This window comes from Apis florea, unplaced genomic scaffold (assembly GCF_048593485.1).
Source record: "Apis florea isolate Af1SG1 unplaced genomic scaffold, ASM4859348v1 contig_3081_pilon, whole genome shotgun sequence".
Classification (NCBI taxonomy): domain Eukaryota; kingdom Metazoa; phylum Arthropoda; class Insecta; order Hymenoptera; family Apidae; genus Apis; species Apis florea.
The window spans coordinates 608,631-621,754 of record NW_028256703.1 but is presented as its reverse complement, the minus strand read 5'-3'; the positions used below and the strand labels follow the sequence as shown (position 1 = coordinate 621,754).

General features: G+C 30.7%; 1 protein-coding gene across 5 annotated transcripts in view; it reads right to left on the bottom strand.

Moving 5' to 3' along the window:
* Arms (Ankyrin repeat-rich membrane spanning) overlaps positions 1-13,124 on the bottom strand; it is a 38,542-nt gene that overhangs the window by 3,070 nt on the left and 22,348 nt on the right. For 4 of the 5 annotated variants that reach the window (XM_086908716.1, XM_086908713.1, XM_086908714.1 and 1 more), the window contains 19 exons: positions 7,486-7,617; positions 7,028-7,126; positions 6,846-6,944; positions 6,448-6,645; positions 6,185-6,283; positions 5,729-6,025; positions 5,195-5,570; positions 4,903-5,067; positions 4,610-4,817; positions 4,113-4,535; positions 3,797-4,019; positions 3,538-3,717; positions 2,997-3,456; positions 2,739-2,904; positions 2,187-2,664; positions 1,925-2,098; positions 1,711-1,858; positions 1,494-1,615; positions 1,114-1,228 (listed from right to left, as the gene is read on the bottom strand). In XM_086908716.1, the coding sequence (XP_086764842.1) occupies positions 1,114-1,228; positions 1,494-1,615; positions 1,711-1,858; positions 1,925-2,098; positions 2,187-2,664; positions 2,739-2,904; positions 2,997-3,456; positions 3,538-3,717; positions 3,797-4,019; positions 4,113-4,535; positions 4,610-4,817; positions 4,903-5,067; positions 5,195-5,570; positions 5,729-6,025; positions 6,185-6,283; positions 6,448-6,645; positions 6,846-6,944; positions 7,028-7,126; positions 7,486-7,596 (4,141 nt within the window). In that variant the 5' untranslated portion in view covers positions 7,597-7,617. Of the gene's footprint in view, positions 1-1,113; positions 1,229-1,493; positions 1,616-1,710; positions 1,859-1,924; positions 2,099-2,186; positions 2,665-2,738; positions 2,905-2,996; positions 3,457-3,537; positions 3,718-3,796; positions 4,020-4,112; positions 4,536-4,609; positions 4,818-4,902; positions 5,068-5,194; positions 5,571-5,728; positions 6,026-6,184; positions 6,284-6,447; positions 6,646-6,845; positions 6,945-7,027; positions 7,127-7,485; positions 7,618-10,257; positions 12,213-13,124 lie in introns of those variants that run through there. The other variant, XM_086908712.1, reaches the window with a different exon arrangement.

Here is a 13,124-nt window from a genome sequence, read left to right as displayed (position 1 = left end):
AAAGATAATATCACTTAAATTTTCAATAAAATTTTATTGTCATTTGCATTCATAATTATTCAACAATTAGTTAGGATAATTGTACATACAGTACAAAAAAATACACGAATAAGGAAAAAAATCAGCAATTTACTTTAGTATATAAAATGTTTTCATGTAGAAACTTATCTTTCTAAATATACAAGATCTATTAGCATAAACATCCCGAAAAGAGAATTATATTCATTTGACAATGATGATAACAATTAATTATCACAGCCTGTTTTACAAATATTTGTTAAAAAAATACAGTATTTTTAGTATTATGAATCTACAAGTAAGAATACAATAACCAATTGAATATTAGCATCAAATTATTTAAGATAAAAATACGAAGATATTCTATAATTTTAGGAATACAAAAAAACACAGTTTTTTTTTCGCTATATCATTAATATTCTAAATTACTACATGAAGATGTGTATGATATTTTTCTATATCTATGATAACGCACACATTCAAACCATTATAACAGTATTAAATATTACAATGAAAATTATTTTTTTTTTTTTCTCTCTCTTTATAAGAAACATTCATTTTATATTTTTTGTCAATAGTAACGATCCAGTCTTTCATAACGTGTTGGCATATTTTCAAGAGTATGACACATGTGGAGGATAGAAATTTCATTAGGATGAAGGTGGTATAATTCCCTTAATCTCTACCACATATATTGTACTTAAAAAATATATATATATATATAAATAAATTAAATTTTTATTGACTGCCTATTGTATGTAGATACACCTATCTATTAATAATACTGGTACGATTTTTTTCTATATACGAATCTGTGTAATAAGAAACATTTAAACAGTTATATTGACCAAATATTGTCTGGAGAATTGAAATATTGTAAATGATGGATTTCATAGAATCATTTTTGAATGCGACGTGGTCATATCGATGCTAAAAACGCATGATACACGCATGATCAAATTATACAACTATATTCGATCTAAATTCGTTAAAAATTTGTACTATATTCTAGTACGGTGTCACGCTTTTGGTCTGGCTGCGGTGGTTCTTGAACTATAACCAGAGGCAGTGAAAGTGGTAGGGAAGAGGGCTCACCTGAGAGTGAGTCTGATGGTACTACTGCAGAAGATGGTACATCTAATACATCTTCGCACGCTTCTTCATTTAAAGTTTGCAGTGCTCCACAAATCATCTGTTCCTCTAAAGTTACCTAAAAATAAGTTATTTATTTAATTTCTATTGTATTTAATAGTTTTATATTAAATTTTTAAATTATTTCTTTTTTTTTTTATTATCATATCAATTATTCATTATATCTTTTTCCAGAAAAAATTAATTAATACAAAATATTAAATTGCGCTTACCTGATACTAAAACCGAGCACGATTGTAATGAGAATTATACTTAATTAATTAATTAATTGTTAGAATACAGATATTTTTATTATTTTATTGTTACATTTTAAGAAAGCTTACTTGTTTTTCCATAATTGATTGCTTAGTTTGATCTCGTCTAGGAGGACCATCAGTTCTTGAAGTTCCCTTATCTTTTTCAACATGAGTTGGTACGCGTATCGAAGTACTTTGCAAAGTATGATCTATATTTAAACAATAATATGAAACAATAATGTTTATATAATATAATATATTTAATTTTATAATCTATTATATAATTTACTTAAATTATTTGTACCTTTTCGTGGAATTTGTTCTGTTCCTACAGTAAATCGAACACTTCGTGGACCTTCTTCATGTGTGCTAAATGATGAAACTTCTAATTCTCTAAGAGATACGATTACCATACGAAATAATTCCCAATCTCCGAAAGCCATTTTAAGAACCTATAAATAAAAAATTATTATTTATTCTATTACTTATATTATTTATGTCACAAAAATAAAACTTACCTTTTTCAATTCTTGTAATTCACAATGTAATAAAACTCTACCATTGATATTATTTTCTTTAATAACTTGTTTGTACTGCGGTGCTTGATTGGGATTTATATTCTCGATCCTATCAATAAGATCGCAAATTCCATTTACTGTTAAAGAAGAAAGTCTTATCTCCAAAATCTCGGACTAAAAAATAAAAAATAAAAAAAGAAATTATATAGCAATATTATGTTAAAATAATAATAATATCAGCTAATAATATCGCATTTTATACCGGTAAGCTTGAAGTTGCAGAAAGTGGTTTAATTACTGGTTCCATAGAAGATATTTGCACCCATGGTGATGTCTGCCAGTCGAATGTTGATTGCATACATGGTTGCATCCATGATGATGTTGATGGCACTGGTCCTATTTGTCCTTGTATACTTGGTGTTTTAATAGATTTCATTGTACGACTTGCTAAACCATTTCTAGTTGCATTCCACAATTCATGACTATTACTATGTAAAGTCCAAGGACTATATTGTTTATATGGGCCATGTCCTGTTTCTTCTTCCATACTTTGTTGTTCCTCTTTTATTTTTTTTTTAATATAAGGATCGAGATTTATTGTGAACGGTAAGAATATTTTCATATCACTAACAAGTAAACTGGAACGATGAAATGTCAAAAAAATGTCCAATTTACGTTCATCCCTATCCATTTCTAATAAAGGTTGAACTTCTTTAAGCACCGGAATTTGGGGTCGTATTCTAATGATTTAAATAGAAATGTTTTATATAAATCACTAGATAAAAATAATTATTTCAAAAAGAAAGAAACATACTTATCATAAAGATTTTTTAACGACATAGAATCATCTAAACTATCTTCATACATATCATAATGAAGAATCAACCAAGACGTTCTAAATGGCCATTGTTCAGTAATATTGATCCAACTAGCTAAATGATACCAGTTGAAATCAATTTGGAATGCTTTTAATAATCTCCCTAAGAACAGACATAATATTAAAATAAATTGTATATTAAAAATAAACAAAAAATACAGGAATGAATATCTCTGATATTAATTATTTTCTTACCAGTGACATAAACGACGTTCATTAATCTTCTCATACTACGAGGATTAACATCGCTAAAATAATCGTCAGTGAGAAGCATTTTATTAAGATCCTGAGCTCCGCCTAATCGATTTAAGTTGCTACCAATACTACTAGCGACTGATTCGCTTAATCGCAATTTTCTACTCCCTTTTCTACTTTGTGGTTTCAATTTTTCATTGCTATTCATTATAGCAGATTCTGTGCTAAGTCTTCTATTAGAAACAGAATGATGCATCGTACTAGTTGCAGTATAATTAACGCTTTCTTCGGCTTCGGTCCATGTAGTTTTTCTACTATGTTGGGCAGTTTGTTGAGCAACTTTTACTTTTCGCAAACCACTATTTTGCAAATAAAATGGAAGATGAACCATATTACGTAAATAATCATGCCCTCCAATATTAGATTCTGTGAATAATCTTCTACTATTGATTTCTACTGCCTGAATGGAAAAAATAAAAATTTTATTATTTAAAAATCCAGTTTATATATCGCGTTTCATAAAAAAATGATATTACAATACCTTAGCAATAATATGTGGATCAATTGCTAATATAACAACAAATGGATAACCATTATCACTGAATAATGCTTGTATAGCATCTAAAACTAATAACACTTTATCTTGTTCACAACTATCCAAACCATCCACAATTATTACTAATCTGCTTTGTTGTGCCATAAAACTATCTAGACATTTAACCTGTTTTATTTTTTATAAAAATTTTATTAAGTACAAAAAATAATATAATAAAAAAATATTATTCTATAATATGTTATACCATATCTGTCATTAAATTGACTTCGCTTCTTAGTGTTTGTATAAAACCTTCGCTTTTTAAAGTCTCTAATTTAGAAATGCTGCGTTGTAGATGCCGTCTTTGAGAGAAAACTAGTGCTTGTAACGTTCGACTCCATGTATATAAGTTTGCTATTATACTAATAGCTAATATTAAGGCAACAGTTATCATAATTATGTGTGCCGTAACTCTTTCTATTGTTGGTCTATTGTATTAAAAATTAGAAAAAAATAAGTAAATAATAATAATTTTAATTAATTTGCTTTTTCTGAAAAATCACATTTTATTTTATACTCACTCACTGCTAGAAATATCGATGAGGTAGACTGTAAGTACAGAGATACCAACAAGTAAACTGCAAAAGCAGAATTCAAATATAACTATATATGGCAAACAACAAAGATGCCTCCATTTCCACGTTGTTCTTGATTTATCTGGTTTTGGTCTGAATGCTCTGTACAGTCGTGTAGATAAAGAACCAAAATCATTTTCGATGGAGTCATAAAGAGATCCTACCATTTGTACTACTGCATTCTCTCCGGCAGCAGTCGTACCGACTCGGGTCTGATCAGTGAAATAGAATTTTATTGGTTGAACAGTAACACCATCATGAACTTGGCCACCAGGAGGATGGCAAAAAATTACTTGTAACAGTAATTTCAATGAATTTAATTTTGTAGTTAGAGCTACTGTAAAACTGTATGGCCAATACCAATCGTACCTACGATTGAAATATTTAAAAATTAAACTTTGAAAAACTATATAAAATATAGGTTTTTAGATTTACAATCTTACCTTTTATTAGCATACCAAACAAGTATCAAAAAAATATACGTAATAAAAATAAGACTTATACCGCAGACAAGACCAACAATCCATGATTGAAGAGCAAGACCTATCGTAATACCCACTAATAAAGATACGTGAGTTACTACAATAAAGAGTAAGAAAGAAAATTGAAATACAGGATCTATCCATTGACGCGCAAAATTTTTCATTTCCTCTGAAAAATTATTATTAGTATATAAGTATTTTATAAAATGTAAAATAATCGCTCACAATGTCTTATGAATTATGGCAAATATTACCTCTTAACTTATTTAACAGAAATGATTTCCCCGAACCCCACTTTGCATAAAGACCAACAGTTATAGGCGTCGATAATGATGGTTCGCTAAGGATATCCGCTAATGCACTACTGTACAAATCGTAACCAAGCATATTTTCATTGTCCTCATTAGTATTAAGACGTCCTAAAATAAATATACCGCTATTAATATTTTACTTTATAAAAAAAACAAATATTTCAACATTAATATATTTATTCTATTACATAATTTACTATATTTACACCACAATATAACTTAATAACAAACTTACGTGCACCAAATATTTGTCCAAGAATTGTCTTTGGATGATTAATGTCGATATTGTAAGGAGTCTCTCCTTGCCTATTTGGACGGTAAAGTAGTTGACTATTTTTCGGATTTCTCAATAATATTTCGACAATGGCTTTCGATCTTGCTCGCATAGCTATGTGTAATACTGTATCCCCTTTTTTATCCGTGGCTGATACTTTAGCTTTTTTATCTAATAATAATTGCACGATCTCAGCGTTTCGTGATCTAACTGCGCGTAATAACGGAGTATCGCCGTCTTTTGTTGCAATCTCTAAATCTGGATTAGCATTTAGTAACAACTTCAATATTTGTATATTTCCTTTCTCTACTGCTATATAAGTTGCTGTTTTTTTATCCTAAAATATTTGTAAAATTTAAATAATTATTCTGATATGTCAATGATCAATGTTGTTAAAAATAATTAAACACTTAAATAACTTAACATTAATATTTAAATAATTTTTATTCATAAAAATTGGACGTATTAATTATTTTTAAATAAATATGTCTTTACCTTGCCGGCGATGTCAACATCAGCATATTTTTTTAAAAGAGATTCAACCACTCCTCTATGACCGCCTTTTACAGCATGAATCAGATTTGTATCACCAGCTCTATCTTGAATATTTACATAAGCACCAGCATTTAAAAGCGCATTTGCTATTTCGTGATGCCCTTCTCGACATGCTATTGCTAAGGCCGTACAACCATCTTTATCTAGCGCATTCACATTTGGCTTGTGCTCCAAGAGAAGTAATACTACATCCACATGATTTCCAAGAGTGGCCACAAGAAGAGCTGTCCACGAATACTGTGTACAAAATTTCATTAATACTTAATTTAAACTAAATAATTTAAAATTCATTGTTCATTGAATTTTATTTTATTAAAACTAACTTTAAAATAATCGATCAATTTAATCTTTATTTATCACTTAATTCATACACAAATATTAGAATTGAAGACATACCATGCCAGCAGTATCTACATTAGCACCAGATTTTAAAAGTGTATCTACAATTTCTACGTGTCCTTTGCGTGATGCCCATACCAACGCCGTAGTACCATACTAAAAATTGACAAGTAGCATTTATATAAGTGTAACTTCGATGAGAAATATACGGAAAAAAAAAATATTACAACTCATAAAATATCGATTTTCTTCTATTTATAATTATTCATTTCTATAAAGTACATCGTACTTGAACTTGAAAAAAAGTAAAAATAAATTACCTTGTCACCAACATTGACTTTAGCACCATGAGCAATGAGATCCTTAACAATGTCAGGGTAACCCCTCCCTGCGGCCCATAATAACGAAGATATATGAAAATTTCCGTGTGCATTGACGTCAGCCCCTCGTGTTAGCAACATCGTCACCGTCGGCGATTTACCCTTATAGGTCGCCCACATAAGTGCTGTCCATCCTCCCTAAAAATAAAATATTTTCCATATTATTTTTTCTTCGATTTTCTTTCTATTATTATTATTATTATCATCATCATCATCATCAATAATTTTATTCATTTAACCATGTGGATATTAATCTAATTTTAAACCATGAAATTATTCAAATATAATTAAATTTTTTATCATAAAAGAGGAGGAAAAAAGCTTAAAAAATACTCTACCATGTCTCTGTGTTCCAAATCAGCACCATGCTCGAGTAATTCAAGGCACACATCCGTGTGTCCTTCTTTGGCCGCGCAAAGTAGCGCCGTCCAATTATCCTAAAAGAAAAAATTAAATTAACCGTATAATTGAATGAAATGTTTAAAAATTTCATAGATGATATAATACACGATATACTAACCCCGTCCTCCGCATTGACATCCGCTCCATGATTGATGAGCTCTCGCACGAAATGTATTTTCCCCTTAGTTGCTGCAAGGATGAGGGCTGTGCTACCATTCTATTATAAGAACAATGATGAACTATCTAGAGTCTGATCATTGGAAATTCAATTCGATAATTATGTAATCTATAATCAATTGAGATTGTCGATTATTACTAATATAAATTTATAGGTGTAAAAATTTTACTACACTTTTATATAGATTAGAAAAAAAGAACGAAAATGTTAAGAAAATGATTCAGTTTATTTACGTAAAAAATAAAAAATTTGTTTATCATCATCATCTTAACGCAAAGATACAGAAGTAGATAGAGATTCAGAAATGAGACAAGTAGTTTATCGTGTGGAACAAAAAAGAGAAATTGAAGAAAAATAATTTAATCGGAATTAAAGTGATTATTTTAATAATATTTTACCTCGTCTCGGTCATCGATCTGCACTCTTTTATTCTCGAGGAAATTTTGGAGACCAGCGAGATTATCATCTGTGATATAGCTGGCAAGAGATCGGTAGCAGAGCGATACCATCGAGTCAGTCCGATGCAAGGTCTGTGAAAAATAATGTTGGCTCGTTAAAAATGAATTTACAGCAGATGGTTAAAAATTGGAGAATTTCGTGTTCTCCAATTAGAAGCTGATGCAAAACGAATTAATTATTGTGTGAGTAGAGGCACAATTTGCAAAAATTATATCTTAATCCAAAAATAAGTCAAATGAGGAATAAATCACATTAAATTTTACTTGTATTGGATATTTTTTTAATTATATATAAATAAATATATTTAATAAATATATTGAAATTTGAGATATACTTAGAATTTTATGATAACTTGATTTTAAAACGTAAAATTATATAGAAACAATTAGCTGTTGTCATAAAATTAAAAGTTAAATTAAATAAGTCGTACAATATTTTTAACATCGAAAATAAACAAAAATCTGTAAAAAAAAAATAATAATAATAAAAAGAGACGAATAAATTTATAATCAAAGATTTATCAAAAATAATATTTTTAAATATTTTAGTATTTTAGTATTTTTAAATGGTTCAATACACTTTTTAATCTGTATTATTATATCGATTTTTTATAACAAAAAAGAAAAAAATGATTTAACAATGTGTTAGAAAAACAATCAAAAAGTTATCAGAATATTTAAAATGATTTTTATTTAATTACAAAAATTATTAAATTAATTACGAAAATTTTATTGTTCGATTAATGGAACCACATGAACAGTGGTTGCAAATAATTTTCACGGTTTCTGAGCGAGGCAAAGTATACGTAGAGCTTATACATATTTCAAGGGAACACAATGGAATATGGGTCAACGATAAAGATTGAATCAGAAACAGCAGAAACGTTGATTGAAAGAAAAATATAAAAAAAAGGATAAGATACAAAAGTAGTTGGGATATTGTTATAACATTTTTATGCAACGATTTTTCGTAAAAACCTTTCAACCGTAAAATTTTTATCCTTTTTTCGAGGATTAAAATAAGATTTTTAAAAAAGTAAAGATAATTATTTGAATAATATTTAAGATTTTAAGATATAAGTATCAATTTATTGAAATATTTATTCAATCCTTAATACTTCAAAAAATGAAATATGCAAATTGTTCTTTTTTATATACATATATACAATAAGCACTTTCTATATTATAAATCAAACTTGAAGCTTGATTGTAGTTAAAAGGCTGTTAAAATTTGCTATTGAAAAGAATTAATACTTCAAGCTTTAAGGTAAGTTTGATATACCAATGTCTGTAATCTTTCAAAATTTAAGAAGCAACGTGTACAAAATAGCTTTACATATTAAATAAGACAGAATATATATTAAATATTAGATTTAGTGTTAATGTACTTTGATAAAATGTACACACACACACACACACACGCACACACACACACACACACACACACACACATATACACGTAAATTTTCATTCACATACAATCAATCCATGCGAAACAAATCTCAATCGTTGAAATACACACTGGATCCACCTGATAAAATATACTGACGTATTTCTTACATCGAATGCACGACGTAAAAAATAACTTGCTCGTGGATAAATACAATATAGTTGTTGCAAATAGAAACTGATAAGATGAGAGACCGGCGAAATTTTATTAGACAAGTTATCTCCAGTAATGCCATCCAATCAAATATTTTTATTAGTCAACATTGCAAAAAATGAATGAATAATATTTTTAATCTAACAGTGTAAATTTTACACGAAAGAATTTACTTAATCGTTTAAAAAACACGAGAAGTTCGAGATCATAATTAATTTATAACTATAATAGATATAAATTTACTTATTATCTAAAAGTTTATGATATTATTAAATTCTATACCTTGTTTTATCTAAATTGGCTAATAAATTAAAAGAACGAGGATAAATAATGAAACGTTATCGTGTAAATGGCGAAACTAAATTTCGTAAGTAAGAGTAATATCTCGTATAATTGAATGGAGATTTTACGATTTCATTGTCTTTAATCTCGCATTTATAATTTTAAAGAAATTCTGATTAAAACGATAATACGTCAATGGAAATCAATTTTCGAAAATAATCAACAAAGAAAAAATAAAATGATCGAATGCAAAAAATTAAACAAGAAACAAGATGTTCGACGTATGAATATACGTTTGTTGAATATTCTTCTATATTTAAATATTTATAAGAAATAAGCGTCGATTATTTAAAAAATGGAAGATAACGAAAACACGATCACCATAATCTCCATTTTAAACAAACATCGATCAAAAATCTATCCTTTAGCCCATCTTTTAAAGCATACGTGTCATATTTACGTTTGCCTTAAAATCTGCCTTTGGAAAGCTTTTCTTTTTTTTTTTGCAATGGATTCCTTCTCAACGAACGATCGAGCCGTACGTCGATTTTCGTGCAAATGAGACAGCATTTTTAAAAAATTTTTAAAACACATTAATGTTTCAGGTTTCCAGGTATAGATTGTACCTTTTACTTATTTATTATTATTATTATTATTATTATTTGATATCAAAATTCGATTGCAATCAAAAACAATCGACATTGGAAACCTCGAAACAAACGCGAAAAAAAGCCTGCGATCACTCGATGAATAATCCCGATTCGTTAATCAAAGCTGCTCCTTCCCATCTCGAAGGAACGAACACTCGTCAAAAACCGCTAACTAACCATCTGCGACTGCCTTCGAATCCCAAAGTTGAACTTCCGGCCGGATTCGGCGCCATCGGTGGCCGTCGCGGTGAACGTAAACGTGGGTACATGAAAATGCGGGAACACGTGGTGATGATGGTGATGGTGATGATGATGATGCGAATAATGATGGCCAACATCCTCCTCCTTCGAGCCCGACCAGCTAGTCGCCGGTTGCTGTACGGGTATATGAATCTTTAGAAACGGCAATTTCAACCTGATACCGCTTCTCCCGGATACGTGGTCGCCAATATTCGTAGGCGAATCGCTCGATACTTCTTTCTCATCCGAGATGGGCAGCAAACAGTTTGGAATACCTTGACACGCGCTGACCAAACTTGGAGCCAAACTCGAGCAGATAGCCGCACTGGCGATACTTGATCGCCTGATGGGATTAACGCTCGTGCCCGACAACACGTCCTGATAATTTGGGTGCGATTTGGGTGCATCTTTTAGATCGGTATTCATCATAGGCAAGGTCGATCTTCTTTGAGCTGCGTTTGACCGATTCGCATCCTCTGAATTTTTAACGCTTAATCTTGTTCTTTGATTATCGGTTATTACAGGTTCTTTCGTATTGAACGAATCTCGATCCTCTTCTGGTTGGTGGTTTTTAGACGAGATCTCGTCCAGACTGGACGAACGCGTGGACATGACTTTGTAATATCGTCTGAGCAAAAGTGGAGAGACTCGAGGGATGGATGGATAGGCGAGTTCTTCGATCTTCAAGGATTCATCTTTGGAATTTGGATCGACGTTGAACGATGATGATGATTCTGCGTTTCTCGATTTATTAGTCACGATATCTTTCGTCTCGAGCGAATTTTCTCCAGTTTCCAGATTCGAGGAGTGTGGTGGAAACGTGGGCATGAATTTGTAACAACGTCTGACTAGAAGGGGAGATACTTCGGAAGAAAGAATTGGATGGTCAATTGCGGATGTCTCTTGGATTTCTGGTGTAGTTGTTATCGATTGTTTCCTCTCGCTCGATCGAGGAAGCGCTTTCTTAAAATGTTGCAACATCTTCTCGTTTGTGCTGTAAGTCCTCTTGCGCTCAACGGGGGAATTCATGCTCGATAATCTCGTTTCATACGTGGAAAGAGATCCATGACGTTTAATGGTGGTAACGGGATTAGAAATTTCAACGAAAGGAAGGAAGCTGGTGGTCGAGATTGAACCAACGCGGTCCAATTTGTTGGTCGAATTTGCATTCTCGTAGGAGCATCCTTCGATGGAATACTTGATCGTCGAATAAATCGGGCCAAAGCCGTTTCCCTTCTGTTCAAAACTGGTCGAAGGTGGAGAGACCTCGTTGCTGGAACCAAAGCTTCCACGATTCTCGTTCGTAACTTCCGAAGATCGTGTATCGCTTTCCAAACTGTCATTTTGCATCTTCCCCAACTGCTTCCTGCTTCTCCCAGAATCGTCAGAAAAATTTTCATCCACCAGCTCGTCCATTTTTCTCTTCTTCCGATCATCGTTTCGACCCTCTGAGCTATCAGATTCGATCGATGTTTCGAAATGAAAGTCGCTTATCCTCTGCAAGTGTGTCTCACGTTCGTTCCAATTGTCCTCTTGGACGCCCTTGTTCAAGATTTTATCCGGTGATTGATCATCGATCGAAAACGAAGATTCCGATTCCTGATCGAACGAAAAATTTTTTATTCCAGATTCTTGTCCACCGATCGTTACGTTGGAATCCGTTTCTATCGTGATGGAAATTTTTCTGTCCATCTCTCCGATTGCTTGATCCTCCGCTTCTTTGTTCTCTTCATCGTCCTCCTCCTCCTCGATACTGATTCGAAAATGATGGGTCGTGATCTTAACGCGATCATCTTTGGTCTTCCGCATGGCATTCTTTTCTCGATGTGCTCCAACGAAAATCCGAGATAAAGATTACTATGCATAAATAAATACGTAGGAAAAATGTACCCTTGAAATATTCTTTAAAAAGGGAAATGTAGAAGTGGAATATCAATATCAATTCTCAATGGAATATGGCCATCTGTTCAAATATTAGAATCTCGTGTCTTTGACCTGTAATTCTTTTATCGAATAACTTTGATAAAAAAAAAAAAAACTTGTGATTACTTTTTGAAAAATTATGGTATATAGTGTGGATGAAATTGAATTTACAATTTTTTTGATGATAAATATGTAGGAAATTAAAATGATGAATATATCACGTTGTAAGAATTTTTTTTATTTCGTTTCTTTCATTCCCTAATAAAATTCTGTAAATTTATATGTTATTTGTAAGACAATGTTTAAAAGTAAAGAATTTTAACGATTTGTATTGTGAAAGATGAGTCACGAGTTCTTAATAACATCTTACTTTATCGATTAATTTATCTAACTAAGGAAGTATCATAAGATCTTAGATCAATAGAGACAGATCGTAAATAAGTCTTTTCAAGGAATAGATTTTACCATTGAGAAGTTATTAAAAGTTATAATGTTAATACAAATGATCATTGAAATTTTTTATAAGAGGACTGTTTTTTTAAAAAGAGAAAATCCATAAATGAAAATAATCCTTAATCGATCAAAGGAAACCATAAAATCCAAAGTACAATAAAATATCATCCATCCTATTCATTTTAAACACCTATACTTGGAAATATACGATAAGATATTCTCCATCTCATAAAATTTAAACCACGTTCAATATCATAAAGTATAAACTGTTCAGAATTCAGAAAATATGATCAGGTATTTTTCAACTTTAAATCACATTCATTCATAAAATTCAAAATATAATAAAATATTTGCCATCCCATCAATCTTAAACCACATTCAATTCCATAATCAAAAAGATAAAACTGTTCTCCATCATATAAATTGTA